Source organism: Parasteatoda tepidariorum, chromosome 7 (assembly GCF_043381705.1).
Source record: "Parasteatoda tepidariorum isolate YZ-2023 chromosome 7, CAS_Ptep_4.0, whole genome shotgun sequence".
Lineage (NCBI taxonomy): Eukaryota > Metazoa > Arthropoda > Arachnida > Araneae > Theridiidae > Parasteatoda > Parasteatoda tepidariorum.
Window position 1 is genome coordinate 90,121,345 of NC_092210.1, and position 20,911 is coordinate 90,142,255.

Consider the following 20,911-nt stretch of genomic DNA (forward strand, 5'->3'; position numbering starts at 1 on the left):
CTATAGTTTATATTATATACTTGCATATATTTGCTTATATTATACACTTGCATTTCTATTTAATTATGACAAGTTATATTCATCGTTCAGCTATAGTTTATTATATTTTTGCATTTATTATATACTTGCATTTCCATTTAATTATGACAAATTGTGCAATCAGCTATAGTTCGTTTTATGTACTTGCATATATTATGCACTTGCATTTAAATTTAATTATGACAAGTAATATTCATCATTAATTATAGTTTATATTATATACTTGCTTATATTATACATTTTCATTTCTATTTATTATGGCGAATTATATTCATTGCAGTCCAGCTATAGTTTATATTATATACTTGCATATATTTGCTTATATTATACATTTGCATTTCAATTTAATTATGACAAGTTATATTCTTCATGAGTCCAGCTATATTTTATATTATATACTTGCATATGCTTACTTATATTATACACTTGCATTTCAATTTGGTTATGACAAGTTATATTCATCGCATGTCCAGCTATAGTTTATATTATATACTTGCTTATATTATACACTGGCGTGTCAATTTTCATGGCGAGTTATATTCATATTGTGTCCAGATATAGTTTATATTATATACTTGCATATATTTGCTTATATGATTAATAGGCATGTCAATTTGGTTATGACAAGTTTTATACATTATTAGTTCAGCTATAGTTTATATTATATCCTTGCTTATTTTATACACTTGCATTTCAATTTAATTATGAGGAGTTATACTCTTCAGGAGTCCAGCTACAGTTTATATTATATACTTTCATATGCTTGATAATATTTTTTACTTTCTTTTCAATTTAATTGACTGGTCATATTCATCTAAGAGTCCAGCTATAGTTCATTTTATGAACTTGCATGTATTGTACACTTGCATATAAATTTAATTATGACAAGTTATATTCATCATTTGTCCCGCTATTGTTTATATTATATACTTGCTTATAATATACATTTGTATTTAAATTTATTATGGCGAGTTATATTCATCGTCAGTCCAGCTTTAGTTTATATTATATACTTGCATATATTTGCTTATATTATACACATGCATTTCTATTTAATTATGACAAGTTATATTCATCGTTCAGCTATAGTTTATTATATTTTTGCATTTATTATATACTTGCATTTACATTTAATTATGACAAAATTGTGCAATCAGCTATAGCTCGTTTTATGTACTCGCATATATTATACACTTGCATTTAAATTTAATTTTGACAAGTTATATTCATGATTAATTATAGTTTATATTATATACTTGCTTATAATGCACATTTGTATTTAAATTTATTATGGCGAGTTATATTCATCGTCAGTCCAGCTTTAGTTTATATTATATACTTGCATATATTTGCTTATATTATACACTTGCATATATTTGCTTATATTATGCACTTGCATTTCTATTTAATTATGACAAGTTATATTTATCGTTCAGCTATAGTTTATTATATTTTTGCATTTATTATATACTTGCATTTCCATTTAATTATGACAAATTGTGCAATCAGCTATAACTTGTTTTATGTACTTGCATATATTATACACTTGCATTTAAATTTAGTTTTGACAAGTTATATTCATCATTAATTAAAGTTTATATTATATAATTGAATATATTTATACTTTTCAATTTATCATGGCGAGTTATATTCATCGTGTGTCCAGATTTAGTTTATATTATATACTTGCATATATTTTCTTATATTATTAATTTGCATTTCAATTTGGTTATGACAAGTTTTATACATTATTTGTTATGCTATAGTTTATATTATATCCTTGCTTATTTTATACACTTGCATTTCAATTTAATTATGAGAAGTTATACTCTTCAGGAGTCCAGCTACAGTTTATATTATATACTTTCATATTCCTGATAATATTTTTTACTTTCTTTTCAATTTAATTATGACTAATTATATTCATCTAAGAGTCCAGCTATAGTTCTTTTATGAATTTGCATGTATTGTACGCTTGCATTTAAATTTAATTATGACAAGTTATATTCATCATTTGTCCCGCTATTATTTATATTATATACTTGCTTATAATATACATTTGTATTTAAATTTATTATGGCGAGTTATATTCATCGTCAGTCCAGCTTTAGTTTATATTATATACTTGCATATATTTGCTTATATTATACACATGCATTTCTATTTAATTATGACAAGTTATATTCATCGTTCAGCTATAGTTTATTATATTTTTGCATTTATTATATACTTGCATTTCCATTTAATTATGACAAATTGTGCAATCAGCTATAGCCCATTTTATGTACTCGCATATATTATACACTTGCATTTAAATTTAATTTTGACAAGTTATATTCATCATTAATTATAGTTTATATTATATACTTGCTTAAAATGCACATTTGTATTTAATTTATTATGGCGAGTTATATTCATCGTCAGTCCAGCTTTAGTTTATATTATATACTTGCATATATTTGCTTATATTATACACTTGCATATATTTGCTTATATTATGCACTTGCGTTTCTATTTAATTATAACAAGTTATATTCATTGTTCAGCTATAGTTTATTATATTTTTGCATTTATTATATACTTGCATTTCTATTTAATTATGACAAATTGTGCAATCAGCTATAACTCGTTTTATGTACTTGCATATATTATACACTTGCATTTAAATTTAGTTTTGACAAGTTATATTCATCATTAATTAAAGTTTATATTATATACTTGCATATATTTATACTTTTCAATTTATCATGGCGAGTTATATTCATCGTGTGTCCAGATTTAGTTTGTATTATATACTTGCATATATTTTCTTATATTATTAAGTTGCATTTCAATTTGGTTATGACAAGTTTTATACATTATTTGTTATGCTATAGTTTATATTATATCCTTGCTTATTTTATACACTTGCATTTCAATTTAATTATGAGAAGTTATACTCTTCAGGAGTCCAGCTACAATTTATATTATATACTTTCATATTCCTGATAATATTTTTTACTTTCTTTTAAATTTAATTATGACTAGTTATATTCATCTAGAGTCCAGCTATAGTTCATTTTATGAATTTGCATGTATTGTACGCTTGCATTTAAATTTAATTATGACAAATTATATTCATCATTAGTCCCGCTATAGTTTATATTATATACTAGCTTATAATATACATTTGCATTTCAATTTATTATGGCGAGTTATATTCATCGTCAGTTCAGCTATAGTATATATTATATAGTTTATTATATTCTTGCATTTATTATATACTTGCATTTCCATTTAATTATGACAAATTCTGCAATCAGCTATAGCTGGTTTTATGTACTTGCATATATTATACACTTGCATTTAAATTTAATTATGACAAGTTATATTCATCTTTATTATAGTTTATATTATATACTTGCTTATATTATACATTTTTATTTCTATTTATTATGGCGAGTTATATTCATCCTCTGTCCAGCTATAGTTTGTATTATATACTTGCATATCTTTGCTTATATTATACATTTGCATTTCAATTTAATTATGAGGAGTTATACTCTTCAGGAGTCCAGATACAGTTTATATTATATACTTTCATATTCCTGATAATATTTTTTACTTTCTTTTCAATTTAATTATGGCTAGTTATATTCATCTAAGAGTCCAGCTATAGTTTATTTTATGAACTTGCATGTATTGTACACCTGCATTTAAATTTAATTATGACAAGTTATATTCATCATTAGTCCTGCTATAGTTTATATTATATACTTGCTCATAATACACATTTGTATTTAAATTTTTTATGGAGAGTTATATTCATCGTCAGACCAGCTTTAGTTTATATTATATACTTGCATATATTTGCTTATATTATACACTTGCATTTCTATTTAATTATGACAAGTTATATTCATCGTTCAGCTATAGTTTATTACATTTTTGCATTTATTATATACTTGCATTTCCATTTAATTATGACAAATTGTGCAATCAGCTATATCTCGTTTTATGTACTTGCATATATTATGCACTTGCATTTAAATTTAATTTTGACTAGTTATATTCATCATTAATTATAGTTTATATTATATACTTGCTTATATTTGCTTATATTATACATTTTCATTTCTATTTATTATGGCGAGTTATATTCATCGTCATTCCAGCTACAGTTTATGTTATATAATTTCATATATTTGCTTATTTTATACATTTACGTTTCAATTTAATTATGACAAGTTATATTCTTCATGAGTCCAGCTATATTTTATATTATATACTTGCATATGCTTACTGTTATTATACACTTGCATTTCAATTTAATTATGACAAGTTATATTCATCTTGAGTCCAGTTATTGTTCGTATTATATACTTGCTTATATTATACATTTGCATTTCAATTTGGTTATGGCAAGTTATATAAAGCCTAATGAAAAATTGTGGAATGATTGAAGGTTCTTAGATATTATTAGAGCCTGTATTTATTTGAAATAGGACTTCATTTCTACTTTCATGCAGAACTCTTAATTGAATTTTTTAGTGTTAAATCTTTTGCTATATACCCATGTAATATTCTATTAACAGAAGGAATTCTATTGGCATAACTGAATATTTAGCAAAATTGTTCACGACTGAATATGTGATGCAGTGAAATATAAAAAATTGTTCTAATAATTTTTTTAATGTTTTTATTCAAATTTCTTCATTTCATTTACTGCAAAGTAGAAAGTTCTTTTAAATGTCCTTTTATTTTAAGTAATAAATTAATTTCTTAGTTATTATTTTAATGACTTTTTTCCCTCCAGATTATGCTGCGCTATAGTTTCTTATTTATTATGTGTGCATTTATTCATTTATGTGAAGATTATGTGCAATTTGGATCAGAATTAGTTTTCTTTTACATTTATTTTAAAGAATCTTATTTCTGAGGTCGAGACAATTCAGGTTTGGAGATTCCTCTCCGTTTGTAGCGCATGCCTGATATCTCACTGTTTTTTTCTTTTCTTTTTTTTTAAATAATTTCTAATCAACTTGTTTGTGATTTAATGTTTTATGTAAAAATGCTAATATTTTGGCCATATTTTTAAAATTAAAAAGAAAAACCAATGTTGTGGGGAAGAAGCATGTTGCACATAACAAAATTTTCAAGGCAGTGTATTGCACTATTCTTTTAGCTTTTAAATTTCTTCTAAAAATAGTCTTGTATGTATTTCACTAACAATATTCGAATTTTTTTGTGAAATTTTGAACCATTGCAAAGCCTACCTTTTTTTATCAGTTGACCTTTTTTCTCTTAATATTATTGACATCAACAGTTTTTTGTTTCGACCGATATCATTATTATTTTCAAATAAGATTCGTAACAACCGTATATACTAATAAGTTGATTATATATTCTAATCTATAGGATTGATAGCAGTGAATCCTCCGAGGATATCCATAAGAAATCCTATTGCCAGATAGATTCCAGCCCCGTGCCTGTCAACACTCATCTCACACCTCCCCCCCTCTCACCTGATGAAACTGCCTTAGAGTCAAAATCCAAGAAGTGAGTGGAATATAAAAAATTCAATGATCATCTGATTTACTGTCAAACAGTGCATGCTTAAATTTTGCTTCTTGATTCAGTTGATGATTGTTTTCATTCAAACCTTTTATGTAATTTTGCTCACTATTTCTTCACACAATTTTGATTGTGTGAAGTGTGCAAAATAGTCATAAAACATTATTGAGAAGAAATGGTGAGCATGCTTTGATTTCGCTTTTTGATTACAACTTAATTCAGTTCATGATTGTTCTCATTCAAACACTTATTTAATTTTTCTCACTTTTTCTTACCACAATTTCGATAAAACTGTCAAAAAATTGAGGTCAATTTAGAAAATCTTAATGCACTTCCTTTAAATTTGTAATTTTATTCAATTATGTGTGCTTTATATTTGAGGCTGCTTCTTTGAACCATAAAGGATACTTCAGCAATTGATCCCATAATCCTAATCCATATTGTTATGGTTGCTACAATATGGATTTGGACTATGTCATCTGTACTTGTTAATTCTTTGCTTTGCCCTGTCTGGTCCATTTATTGTGACAGGCATAAGTTAAAATCTAATCCAGGGTGCATATGTTTTTTAAAAAGTGCTTAAAGGTGCTTATTTTTTTAGGAGCCCTTTATGATGCTTTTTTTGTTGGATGTTTTTAAAAAGTGCAAAAATGAGATTTTTTCTTTACCATGTTGATTTTCGCCGTGACTTAGGCAAAAAGCATGGATTTTGCATTGTTTTATTCAACGTTTTCATAATTCATTTAATCATAATCGATTTCGGCGTAGCCCAATGGAAAATGCCAATCGATTTTGATAAAATACTTGAGCATATTCTGAGCTGGATTCAGTGGCCAGAATTCTTGCATTCTCATGTACAACAAATCATTTAATCTTTACATTAAAGAAATACTGAACCAAGTAGAAAATTTTAATTAAAATGTATTGGGGCCATGCACTAATTTACATTTATAATGTGATTTTATTAAAGTTTTCTTAATAAATTTTTTACACATCTATATAAATTCAGTATGATCAATAATATTAATCTTGAATATGCTTTAAATAATTTTTATATAAATCTAAAAAATACACTTGATAACCTTTTTTACATAATTAAGAAAAGTAATTATTAATTTAAAAAATAGAATGTACCACTCAATATTGAATATATTTTAAATTGTGTATAAATTGTTTTTTTGCTGGCTAATATAATCAAGGAAAGTGTTAATTCTCAGAAACTAGGGTTTTTAAAAAGTACTTAAAGGTGCTTTGGGGAGGATTTCGTTTTTAAAAGCCCTTAAAGGTGCATTTTTCAGCTGGCGTTTTTAAAAAGTGCTTTTTTTCTCGAATTATTATTTTTTTTTCTTCAGTGATATCTGGTGGACCCCATGCATTTCACAAAAAAAGGGGTGTTTGCTATGGAATCAGTCAGGCGGATAGAGAATTCGGATTGAGAATATTAGATCCTTATGAAAAGTTTTTCTTTTTAATTTATTTTAATTTTATTCTTGTTTATTTTATTTTACTTCTACCACTTTTTTGACGCAGGGGATAAGGGTACTTTTGTTCTGAGTTCAGGGTCAATTTGAATTCATTTTGATTGGATCAGTGATTTGGGAAAGACCAGTGATTTCGATTTACGTCTGTTTCTTTTTGGGTTTTTTTAATGCTAAAACTCTTTATAAAAATTTTTTGTTTTTCAATAATATCAAAAAAGGGGAAATGTATTTTTACCCCTTATTCATTGATTGAGTGTGAATTTAAAAGGTGCTTATTTTTGATTGAAAGATTTGACTATGCACCCTGCTTGCTTGATCATGTCTTTGAAAATTGTTTTGCATTTTGTTTATGCATATGTGAAGAACTTTTAATAATAGGAAGAAAAAATATTTATTAGTGTCTATATCCTGATTTTTTGAGTAAGTCCAAAAATTTTTTGAGTGCTTAAAAGATGCTTATTTTTTCTTGTAAAATTGAGCTACGCACCCTGTTAATCAGTTTAGTTGGGGTGCAAGATTCTCCCCAGAATTAAAAGTTATATAGGATGTAAGTTTTTCTTTTTTTTTTATTAATTTTTTTTTTTAATTTTCATACTGTACACTACACCTCTGTTCTTGTTACTTCTGTAAATTACTTCCTGTAAATTAGCAGTGGTCTGTCAAGACATTTTGTGAAAGGTCCAATTTTGTAAAATTGTAAAAAAATGACGCGTAATTTGTGAATATAAAATAAATGTTTAGTCACATTCTTTCAACCAGGGTCCGCTTTTGTGAATTTGTGCAAAAAGGGTCCGTTATTGCGAAAAAGCTTTTTCAAGGAGTTTTCAAATTGTGAAGACATACAAAATTATGCTCAACACTGTAAAATTATAATTAAAAAAATGAAATTTTAAAAAATAAGCGGCAATTGCAGCTACTAAATTAGCGATGCAACGTACAAATATTTGGTATTTAGCCTATACTGCTGAAGGCAGAATATTAATTTCGGACGAATAAAGGAAGAAGCGTCTGCCGAAGACAAAATTTAGTTCGTTTACATCTGTCTTTCTCCCCCACCCCTTCCTAGGAAGGGTTTATTCGATTAACAAAACAATAATGAAGATAAACAAATTTGTAAAGGGACCGATTAAAAGATAAATTATTTAGTGAAGGATCCGTTTTTAAGTTAAAATATTTTGTGAAGGGTCCGCTAACGAACCCAAATTTCTTATAAACAGACCCCTGATTAGATACTTATAATTTGTGCAAAATCCCACATAACTACTTTTCTGTTATTTACAGGACTTTAATGAATATCATGAAAGAATTGATTCAGACTGAGAGGGACTATGTAAATTCTTTGGAGTACATTATAGAGGTACTGTTTGTTGTGAATTATGTATTTTACGTTTTTCTGATTACGTTATATTTACCGGTTGTATGTACAGAAGGGTTAACTATTTCTGATTACATTATGTATAATTTCTATCGCATTATACCAGAATTGCCACTCCCCAGGGAAAACCTGGAAAATACAGGGGGTTTAAAAATCACCTAAAATAAGAGGGAAAATACAGGAAATGTTGCTTTTTTCTTTGCAAACTGGAAAAATACAGGGCACATTGTGTCTTACTTTTGTCTTTAAAAAAAGGTGGCGACTCAAAGCGTAATCTATGGGATATTTAACCATAATTTTTTAGCTATACTAAACTATTTAATTTGCTATAGCATCATTTAAGTATGTTCCGGCAATTAAAAACTAATATCTAATATAGTTATCCCACTATAGCTGACACAAGAGCACAGTAATTGTTGTTTCCTCTTAATATAGTGTGTATAATATGTAACGGGTAAACACGGTGAATTTTTTTTTAACCAGATGATATGAGTGGCAACCCTGTATACCCAGTATTCCTGAATAACCCTGTGGCAGAATTGATATTTGAATTATGCAGTTAGATAATCACTTTTTGACTCGCTCAACATACGCCGAAAGTATCGTAAATCGATGTAATATTTTGATTGTATTTTCGGAACCTTGTGTATTTCGATTGTATAAGGCGATGTAATATTTCGATTGTATTTTCGGCAGTTATTGATATTGATTTTTGAATATCCCGATATATTTCAAACAATATGGAAAATTCAAATTGTGCATTTGAGTATTTAATTTTTAAGGCAATAATTCTATCGAATTTTTGGGAGTTATATTCTTTATATTTTTTAAATCTGATATTTCTTATACGATATTATTTATAACAACAGCCCAATCTCGAAAGGAAACACATACTCGAGGTCTCCGATGCGTGTGATTTTGCTGTCAATCTTTTTTTACGGCAAGTACTGCTGCGGATTGCCTGATTTTTAGTTATTTTTTTTATTGCGATAATTATTTACAAAATGCCGAGGATATTATCTGTGCATTCCCCCCTTTAGACAAAATGTGAAAATATTACCTATAATATTAAAATAAAAATTATATGTTCAATTAAGAAAAAAATATATATAGTATTTTTTTTGTTGTAAAACCAGCTTTTTTGTTATTTTAAATTAGTAGCATATATGTTTGTTATTAAAAATATATTGTAGAAAGATATTAGCACTAGAGGGGTATGTCGCAGATTGCTAAAATAAATTCTGCCACAGGCCTGAATACATTATGTATATTTACTGATTGCTATGTACGGAGGTGCTTACTGTTATGATCTATCCGCTATAATTACTCTCTGATTAAGATTTGCTGATTAAGTACTGTCTTGTGGTTGAGTAATAAAAATTAAATTTCCTTTTACTATTTTTGTTATAAACTATTTAAAATAAGTTTATTTATTTTGTTTTATTTATTTTATTAATTAATTAATTCATTTTTTTGGAAATCTGTCAGAAAGACAAATGTTATTATTTAAAAGTCCAAAACAAAAACTAATGGAGAGCTGAACTTACTGGGACTTTTCACACATCTGGTCAAATTTCAGTTATTACTAATTGACTGAACTGTATCATTTATTTATGTGGGTTATTCTACCAAAATATAAATATTTGTATTAATTGATATATTTGCTTTGTTTTGAATCATTGAAAAAACCTCTTGTTCACATTTTTACACCCTATATTCAATTATGCTAAAAAATTTTTTTAGGCTTTTAAAAAAATTATTAGTGAAACATCCACTCACATACATTTCTCTTTTATCGCAGAGAATAAATATTTAAAACAAAAATTGATTTTCCTTTGAATTCCTCCGACTAAAATGGTTATAACACATTAATAATATAAAATTTCAAATGAAATAATATTTTTAAGTGAAATGTTATTATTCTGTCAGCCCTAAGGTTATTGATAAAGATTAGCATGCCAAGAAAATAGTTGTTCATCTAAGACAGACTAAATTTTTTTCAGTTATTTAACCTCTTTGCGACGGGGGAATCATCTATGTGAGAATGGGGCGGTGCATTTTAAGCTGAAACAATTTTTAATAACCCCTAGATGGCACTCTGTGTAGCATTTAAACTGAACAAAGTTTTGATCAAAAATAAATCAAAAGTCATTATGGAGAAATCTTCAGAGGAAGGCATTGGCCCACATTGGGCTGTCTGGCCAACTATGATGATGATAGTTCATCAACAGAACATCTGCTCCAGAGCCCGAGGTTAAGAAAACTGAGATGGGCATAGTAGGCCCTGACCCTCCATGGGCTGTCGCGCCGCCGAGTTTAGTTTTAGCTTTCATTGTTATTTGGGATAGCCTTGATGCCAGAGAAGGCATTATTTATCAGAGGATGAATATACTTGTATGATAAATGTACCAATGAGTGAAAGTTATGATTCCTTTGCTAAAGAGTTAAAAAGTGATACAGTCTTCATTTTAAATTTTGTTATTTCTTCTTGTAAATTGCTTTTGTTGTATATTTTTTCTTCATGTAAATTGAGGGAAAAACATTATTAAAGTCTGGTTTTAATGTATATGACAAATTATGTAAGAATCTAAAATGGTATCAAAAATTATGGCAGCAGTACTTTATTATTTGTGATTTTTTTCTAAACTCTGACCTAGTGGTGCAAAACCTCGGTTCTGTAGTATAATTCCTTTCACTTCTGCTTCGTCCTGAGTAAGCATTTGAAACAATGGTTAAATATTAATGATACAAACTTTTTAGTCTATGTGATAAGTTCAAAAGTATTTAATGATCACTTTTAATTAAGAATAAAATATAAAGAAGCGTTTTGCTGGGATGAATTCCAAAAATAGGTAACTTGAGAGAGCAAAAATGGTTGCACATTTTAAATTGTAACTTCCTTCGAAAATGGTGGAAATAAGAAAAAAGATAAACATCTAAAAAATTCATTATCGAGAGGCAGTCATTTTGCTATATTTAGAATATTATGTTACATTATTTAATGATCTAATTAAATATTTTGTTGTAGGGGAAATTTGCAGTATTCAAACTACAAATTTAGCTAATTAATAATTTAAAGAAAAAAAAACTTGTGTATTATTGCAAACATTTTTGTTCAACAATACCACTGAACAAATATTTTAGATATAGTGGACCCGTTGATGGTCCAACTGTTTTATATGGAAGAATGACTAAGTTTAATAGTTTTATTGTTGTTTTTAGAATTATATACCTGAGCTAACAAGGGAAGACATCCCCCAGGCACTCAGAGGAAAAAGAAATGTTATTTTTGGAAATATTGAAAAAATCTATGAATTTCACAATCAGTATTTTTTGGCAGAGTTAGAACACTGCGAAAATTCACCTTTCACTGTGGGACAATGCTTTCTAGATTTTGTAAGTCTCTTTTTGTTTATTTTTCATTTTTCTAGAGATGAGGTTTTTTTTTAAAGATACTTTAAAGAACTAAAGTTTATAATTAACTATACTTTACAATTTTAACTTAAATATTGCAATACATTTCAAACAAATTTAATGCATTAAAAATTGTTTCACTGTATGTGTAAATGAATTGAAAGGTATCATTTATTTCAAGAAAATGAAGGTAACAGAATTTATTTAACATTTGTTTTTTACTATTTGTAAATGACAAAAATAGTTTCTTTCATAAGTTACCTTTATTGTAGATTGACATATATTTTTATGTGAAGTAACCTTCTATTTTTAAAAAAAGTTTTTTTTTATCAATTTAAAACAATTTTAAAAAAAAATTATATTTGTAAGATATAGAAATGCACTTACAATATTAAATTGTAGTTTGAAGGATTGTGTTTATGTAATCAATAAATTACCAAGTACTAATGTAATTTTACTAATTGACACTTATTAACACAGCAATATATTAATAAGAAATTTTAAAACTATGAAAATTTTTAAAATATCTCACATTATAATGATTTGTAAGTTTCTTGATTTAAAATATTCTTGATCTTGATTCGCTAGAGATGGGTTTGTTTGTAATTTCTAATTTGCACTTAATATTTGTACTTAATATTGTACTCAATATTTGTATAACAGTGGGAAAATAAAAAATTCCTACAAAATTTTTTGTTAAAAAATATTTTGCTTTGCAAAACTTTTTCTTGTTCAAAACGCATAAGCCAATTTGAGTATTTCTTAGTTTGAATTCCTTAAGTTAGTAAGTGGGATCTAAATACTATTTAATAAATTATTACTATTTCAATGTATTTTGATTTCTATTATTTTACAACACATGTGCTTGTTTATTCAAGAATTGTGTAAAATCAAATGAATTTTTTCTTGTATAAACTTTATTATCGAAAAATATGAAAAAGCTATAGTACTGAAAAAATTGTTTTGAAGCTTTTGGGGAAATTTTGATTTTAAAAAATAAATATTGTTCATAGGGAATCTTAAGCTCTTGGAATTTTTTGCACTCTTGCTTACATAAGTACATGAATATATCCAATATTAGTAAAGTAATATTAATTAATGTATAATTAGTTCACTGATTAGTTAACTAATTCTAATTTATGAGAAATATAAATGTTTGTTTAAATGAGATTAATCAAACAATTCAAGGATTTGCTTAAATCACTATTATTATTTAGTAGAGATATTAGAATAAATTTCCTAGTTACATGTTATTTTATTGTGTTATAATAAGGTTAGTAGGTCTATTTTCTATACTCTGTAGCTTAACATCAATCAAAATAATAGTTTCGGGTTATTCATAGAAAACCGAAATATGAATCATAGAAAACTGAAATTAGGAGTATACCGGGCTTCAAAACTGTTTATTATTATTATTAATAATAACGTGAATCTTCGGCCAATTTTATTCTTTTGGTTTGACGGATTTTTGCCATTTTCAATATTTGGGATTGTGCCGGTATCAACTAATGTTGCGATTCGTATTCACACGATTTTAACATCAAACATCAATTTTCATTCGATTTACTCGTCTGATTCCTATTCACTTGTTTAAAAGTCCAATATTTCCACATTTTAAAAACCCAATATCGCGACTCATTTTCACATGAATCTAAAATCCAATTTCATAATTCCTACTCACTTGTTTTTAAAATCTAATATTGTGATTTGTATTTTTGTGTTTGTTATATCAAATATTCATATTTATACGTGATATAAAAAATATGCATTGCAATTTTTATTCACATGATCCGAAAGTTATGCATTGTGATTAATTTTAATGCAATTTAAAAATCAAATCTCACGAATTGTAATTAAGTGTGTTTTTAAAACCCAATATTGCTATTTATATTTACACAATTTGAAAACCCAATATCTCGATTCATATTCACGCAATTTAAAAAATAATATATGGAGATTCTTGTTGGAAGTAAGTATTTTAAAGAAGTAAAGTTTGTTTTTTGTAAGTAAGAAGTAAGAGAACATTTAATATTTTTAAAAAGGAACAGAACATTTCAACTTCTTAGTTCGAAGGCGATCATTCAACTTCTGTTTACTTACATAACTGTGGTTGTGTCAGGGTTGCGGTTAAATTTAGAGTCTAATAGTACCTCGGAGTTTCTCGACAGGCTTATCATGCTTTATGTTTCTATTTTTGTTTTTAGCAAGTTGGCAGCTATGGGTATTTATAAATAATTCAAAATTGTATTTATTTTCATTAATATGGATAACTACGTCTGCTATTTATCACTCTAAACTTCTCTGTAATTATTGAAAAAATTTGTCAGATTAACAAAATTGTGTTACAATTTCATGTGCAGTTGCATGAGTTGACAAAAAATAAACAAAACTATCTTTTTGTTGTACTGTTAAATGTCGTGTCTTTTTAAAAACTAATTAATTGACAATTTTGAATATGTTGAAGGAATAGTATCTTAAAGAAGGATCCTTAAAATTGTTGAATTCCGAATAAAAGTCACAAAATGTTTCGTGACATGATTCTTATGAAGATAAGTTTTAATTCTTAATATTGTACTGCCATTTAAATCTTTTCCTATTTCTGCTCTAAAAGAATATGCTTCCTTTGTTTTTCAGCAAAATGAATTTTATTTATATGCCTTATACAACAAGAATAAACCTAAGTCAGATGCATTGATGTCAGAGTATGGAAATACATTTTTTAGAGTATGTTATTTTACTTCTTTTCATATTTTAGGAAGCTTATTTGCAAATGTCATTTATGCAAACTTATTCAAAAAAGGGAATTTTTGTGAGGTGTCATTAAGTCTGCATCCGTAAATGGTGTTCCTAATTTTTTGTAGACAATTAGTGAAGGAAAATCATATTACTGTTAAAGGAGCTTAGTTATCTGTTTTAAATTGCTTAAAATACAATTCTTATTAGTGAAGGGTGAGCTAAGTCCAAGCATTGAACAATTGCTAAAATAGTGAGAAAAAACTTCTGCACAATCTGCAGTGTTTTTTTTGTGTTCATTATTCAGAATGAATGAATGCATCATAAAACAGGGCTGCCTCTTCACAGGGAGGACAGAGAATTTAAAAATCATCTAAACTAACAGAGAAAATGCCGTGAATTGGGATATTTTCTTTACAAAATCCTTTTTTTTTTTAAAAAAATTTCTTATTTTTCTTTTTTTAAAAATGGTGACTACTCAACGTGTAACCTACGGGATATTTAACCAGCTATACTAAGCTATTTCTTTTACTAAAGCATTTAAGTATGTTCAGCTGTTTTTCCAGCCATTAAAACTAATATAGTTATCCCAATATAGCTCACACAAGAGCATAGTAATTGTTGGTTTCCCCTTAATATAGTGTGTATAATATGTACAAGCACTGTTTTCATCATAGAAAAAAAATGGGTGAGAATTTCTCACTATTTCTCAAAAACAGGGTGAGATTTCTAAAAACTAAAAAAAACACAAAAACTCTTGAAAAAAAATCATTTCTTTAATTATATCATTTTTTTAATTATAATAAATTTTTAACGTCTTCTATTTTTTAAAGCATTGAATATTTTTGGTGCATCATCATAGAAGATTTTGCCTTTACAAGGTATTTGTCCATCTTACATTAGCAGATAAAAAATTTTAACATCTTACATGAAGAAACCTTACCTACGGTAAACACGCTGTTACAGAGAAATGCGTTCGGAAAGGGGTTCCATGGTTGTGTTCTGTAGTTCGAAAAGGTTCTGAACAATACTGGTAAATAGGGAACCTAGATAACAGGGCAGATGTTGAAACTAATGAAAGATCAAGGAAGAAAAGTAAAAAGGATTTTATTCTAAATGGCGTAATTCAAAACTTTTTCCAAAATGCGAGAAATTCGCGAATTTTGAGATTGATTTATAGAATGTGCGAATTTCTCGCAGTAATAATTTTTTAATGCGAGAAAAGAAAATAATATGAGAGATTCTCACCCTGTAGGGAAAACACAGGGAATTTATTTTTCCAGATTTGAGTGGCAACTCTGATGAATTTTTGCTAGTCAGACCAAAAAAATGCTTGTAAATCTTTAGGATAGGAGAAAATTAAGTACCGTGGTACATTTTACCATTATCCATAACATGACCCAGAAATTAGAGTTAAAAATGAACATAAGTGGATGCACTTTTTTGTTTATTATTTTGAACAGCTTTCTTTACCTATCAGTTTCTTAATAGACAACTGTTAGTTTAAAGGTATGAATACTTGTGTAACATAATTTTAATGGATATATGTTATTAATAGTGTTTTTCATTTGTTGTTTATTAGAAAATGCAATTAAAACTTGAAGACAAAATGGATTTAGCTAGTTACCTGTTGAAACCAGTTCAGAGGATGGGAAAGTATGCATTACTCCTTAAAGAATTGCTAAAAGAATGTCCAGAAAGGGAGCCCAGCCACCACGCATTAAAGGTTTTTCTCTTTCTTTTTCAACCAAAATCCAAAAAACTTGAAAAATGAAACTATTTTTTAAAACCTGGTTCTTGCATTTTTTTTATCAGAAAACATACAAATGTTTTTTGTTTTTTTCCCCAGAAATATACGTAAACGCTCAAGTGTATATTAAGTTTTAGAGCATGCTACTGTATTATTTGAAACTTATATACATGAACAAAATGATGAGGTGCTAGGACAGTGGGAAAATTAGTAAAGGCTCAGTGTTTCCTAAAAAAATGATTGAAAAATTGTAGTCTGTAAGAAATCTTAGCTAATTTTAATAAATTGTTTTTTAAGAAATATAATTTTTTTGGAAAGTTTCTTTACAAAAATAATTCTATTTTTTATTTATATATATTTTGTGTTTATCAGTGAGAAAGAGAATTTCTGAACAAAAAAAAACCTTGAGATAATGGGAAAAATTCTGAGTTTTTTTATTGGGGGGAGGGGGAGAAACTAAATAGGGTTGTTCAGTGATTCCGCCTGACTTTAAGAGCTACTAATCCTTAGGACCCAGGACTTCTAAATTTCTGAGTTCTTTCTATTAAGAGCAGGTTTTTCAAATTTCTCATTTAAAGAAGAAATAGTACCAGGTCTGCCATCCTTTTTGGTAAAATTTCTTCAAGTTGTAGCTAAAAAGATGTTCTTTGTTTAGTAATTTCTGCACACGCAAAAGATTCAAAAGTTTATTTTCAAATACCATTTCTTTCCAGGTCCCTTGTGTGAGGCAAACTTACGAAGTATTTTGAAAGTTTTGTCTACCACTCTATAAAAGTATTTAGAAAAAGTGTATTAGTCCTTTAGTACAAAAAATGTGAAGAAATTAATTTAGTAAAATTTTTAACTAGGAATTAAAGTTTTACATTAAATTCAGGGTATCTGCGCACCTGGAGAGTCATGAGGTCGCTGGAAAATCTAATTATTAAAATGGAATTTACCCCCCAATTTTATGGTGTTCCAAATATCTGAATTTGTATCAAAATCCCCTCTAACAGTGCTATTTTATTCAAATATGAAATGTTTTTTATCATGTTCTTTAAAAATTATGGTGTTTTTTAAAAAAAGGAAAGAAAAAACATCATTTCTAGAGCGAATTATCTTTTAAACTTTAGTGATTTCAGAATTTTTATTATGTATTTATTTTATTTTATCAATTTAAAATTCTATCTGAAGCAAGCCAGTCATTGGCCATTTTTTTTAATTCTAAAATGAGAACAGAAAAATCAGGAGTGTTTCTTTCCTTTCTGATGAGCAAGAAAAGTATCATTAATTCAGTATATAATTCTGCAGGAAAAAAAAACTGCAATAAAAGTCTTGATATACATACAATGTGAGGTCAATAAATTTAAAAATCATGTTCATTCACATGATCTTTGAATTTATTTGTAGCTATGAACACAAAGTTATAGTCAATTGTAAACACAGAACTTTCCTACCAACAAAAAGAAAAGAAATCTATTCATTTTTGAATGCAACTGTTTTATGATGTTTTAATATATTTACATTTTATCTGGTTTTACTCACTTTTGAATATGTCTGTTACATTGTATTCAGTTTTATAAATTCCATGTGATTTTAGTAAGAGAAATTTGTAGTATGCATTTACCTAAGATTTATTTTAAAACCGTTTGTTTGGCACAGTATGTCCTTTTGTGGACTTTGTGCTATTAAACCCTTCAAATTCAATTCAAAGAAAATAAATCTTATGATTTAAATTAGTTTTTTCTAATCAATTTCCATCCCAAAAATATTTTAACGTAAGAAAAAAAAAAAGGCTCTTTAGAAGATTAATGAATTGTGCATAACATCTTTCATTTCTAAATTGTTCTTTAAAGTTGGTTTTATTTGACCTGATTGAATCTTATATTATTTTCCTGTCAATTATAATTTAGACAGTTGTTAAAATTCTCTTTGATGATAAACTCTGTTTGTGGTGACTGTCGGGAAACAACTGAAATTTGGACACAAAGATTCAGTTTAAGCACTGCAGTATGTTTTTAATTTTGATTCATAATGAATTTTATTTGACTATAAAATTATAGTGGTCAAGAAATGAAGACTTCACAAATTTTGCTTTCATCTTGTGAAATTCTGTTTCTTACAAAATGTTATATTTATGGTGAAATATTGTTGCGTACAGTGCAAATTTGCTTTATTATATATATGTGCTATGATTAATCTGGCTATTATTATTTATTATAGACAGATAGGTTAAAGATTATAACATTACCCAGACTTTGTGATGGTACATTAACCGGTAAATAATAGATCATTCACTTTCATTGACTCACATTGTTATTACCATCAGTTACTATTAATCGATTAATTATTTGATCGTTACATATATTCGTTGAAAAGATTTTATTTTAAAAATTAAGGAAGAATCCTGATTATAGAACTTCCATTAGAAGGAATATAATGTATATATCTAATTAAATATATAATCTTGATTATCATTGTAATTTTGATCCTGATTGTTATTACCTCAATATTTAGTTTTTGGTTTCAGAAATTTGATTTAAAATATTTTCACTCCTAGGATATATATCTGTATGTACAGGGCCCATGCTAAGGATTTAAAACTATTAGCTAAATATCAAAACCTATTCGCCAATTTTCCGGAGTATTCGCCAAATGCCATTTTTTACAATAATTTTTTTTCTCTATAGAAAACTATTTTACGGTAGTTTGTTTCGAGTTTATATTATTTGGACCCAATTCTAATTGGATATGGCACATCTATCGAAAATTACTTTTGATCGAATAAAACATACTGCTTTGGTAAGAAAAATTCATTTTGAGGATAGAGTTAAATATATAGTTTTCTTTCCAGTGGAAAATAATCATTTGCCAAATTTATGATTTTATTGCATTTGGTGGCGAATGCTTAGCACAGGCCCTGTATGTATGTGTATATATGCATGTGTGTGTACTTGTAGTTCAAAATGTGGAGAAAAGATGGAAAAAATTACGGAGCAATGAAAAAAAGGGAAAAAGAAAAGTAATTAAAATCTGGGGGAAAATTGGAAATATGTATATAAGCAGAAATAAAAGATATAATTTTTTCATCTGCTCACACGATTATATCTGAAAAAAGGAGTGCTTGAATATTTTTTCCCCTTTTTTTCAAATTTTTATTTTTCCCCTTTTTCGTTCTGTAATTTTTTTCATGTTTTCTCTACATTGTGAACTTATTTTATGAGCTCTATTTACTTGCAGCTTATGCGCAGTAAATAAAACTTATTGTTTTTCTTAATTTTCTTCGGTTTTTCTTTGTTGTCCTTTTTGTATCTATTTATTACGATATATATATAGATATATAAAGGGCTATGATTGAAATGGTTGGTTTTGAAAATTCATTTTTTGGTTAAAGAAAATTGCAAAAAAAAGTTCTGCTTTAATTTACTACTGTTGGTAGTCACATGCAACGTGAAATATATATAGAAGGGATAATCTAAATTTTATAATATCCATCTATGACAAATTTTGGTAGGCATGTATAGTTTCTTTCAAATAAATTTTGAAAATTTTTCTTTTTATCTTTTTTTCTACTTAAATATTTTAAGGAATATTTAGAAGAAAAAAAAGATCTAATTATTGAATTGTGGAAAAGTAATTTGTTTGTCTATTTGTTTAATTTTATTTATTTATTTATTGTTTTGAAGAAAAAAAGATCTGTAGCTCATATGTTGCGATGTCTACAATAATGTAACTGTTGATCGAAGTAATTTTACATGGAATTAATATAATTTACTCCTAATGTAGGCTTCTGAGGAAATGGTACGTTTCCAACTGAGGCATGGTAATGATTTGCTTGCAATGGATGCATTGAAAGACTGTGATGTAAGTTTGTTTCTCTGGACTCTACCTTTACAATTCTGCCACTTATTTAATGCATTTAAAGGATTTGTGATTTTGTATTTGAAATAGAATTTTTTTTATAAAACACACAATTAAGTTATGTGAAGTTTTGTTTAAAAATTAGACATGTGGGCTTGAGGAAAAACTATTTCATTTATATCAATTGATTTTTCGAAATGCTTATTTTTTATTTGGATAATCTGTTGATACATTTTTAAGTTTCTGATTTTTATTCTTTCTGAAGGTTTTATCTAGAGATGGAAAGAAATGCCCTTAAATTGTTTTTGATTTTAAAAAGTAGTCTGTAAATTAATGATACACGTGGATTAAATTATAACTTTCCTTTTGGTGTATGAAAAATAATTTGTTATATTTTGTGCATATTTCAATTCCGTTTTATGTTTAAATGCAAATTCTTTTAAAACATTTGTATGAATAATGTTTTGCTTAGAGTAATTTAGAATTGTTTATTCTTTTTTATGCTTCCAGATATAAATTAATTTTTCTTCATTTGATGACTAAATCGGGTCTTTGTCTTTACAAAGTCATAAAAGTATTCAGCTATAAAAAAAAGTGTATTTTTTGTTGTAATAATTGTATAATAACTGAAATCATTTGAATTGGAAATATAGTTTAAAATTAAAAGCTAAAGTTTATTTTTCGCGTGAAATTATCTTAGGTTAAACAAATTGTATAATTGTTGAA

General features: G+C 27.0%; 2 protein-coding genes across 3 annotated transcripts in view; one reads left to right on the top strand and one right to left on the bottom strand.

The window, feature by feature from the left end:
* The window catches only part of LOC107444770 (puratrophin-1), a 259,571-nt gene that overhangs the window by 216,136 nt on the left and 22,524 nt on the right, over positions 1-20,911 (top strand). The window contains exons 16-21 of one of the 2 annotated variants that reach the window (XM_071182930.1): positions 5,437-5,577; positions 8,355-8,430; positions 11,671-11,844; positions 14,497-14,586; positions 16,178-16,321; positions 20,111-20,188. In XM_071182930.1, coding sequence (XP_071039031.1) covers positions 5,437-5,577; positions 8,355-8,430; positions 11,671-11,844; positions 14,497-14,586; positions 16,178-16,321; positions 20,111-20,188 — 703 coding nt within the window. The remainder of the gene's footprint in view (positions 1-5,436; positions 5,578-8,354; positions 8,431-11,670; positions 11,845-14,496; positions 14,587-16,177; positions 16,322-20,110; positions 20,189-20,911) is intronic. The other variant, XM_071182931.1, reaches the window with a different exon arrangement.
* LOC107455201 (leucine-rich repeat-containing protein 1) overlaps positions 1-20,911 on the bottom strand; it is a 363,163-nt gene that overhangs the window by 23,906 nt on the left and 318,346 nt on the right. The gene's annotated exons all lie outside the window — the stretch shown is intronic.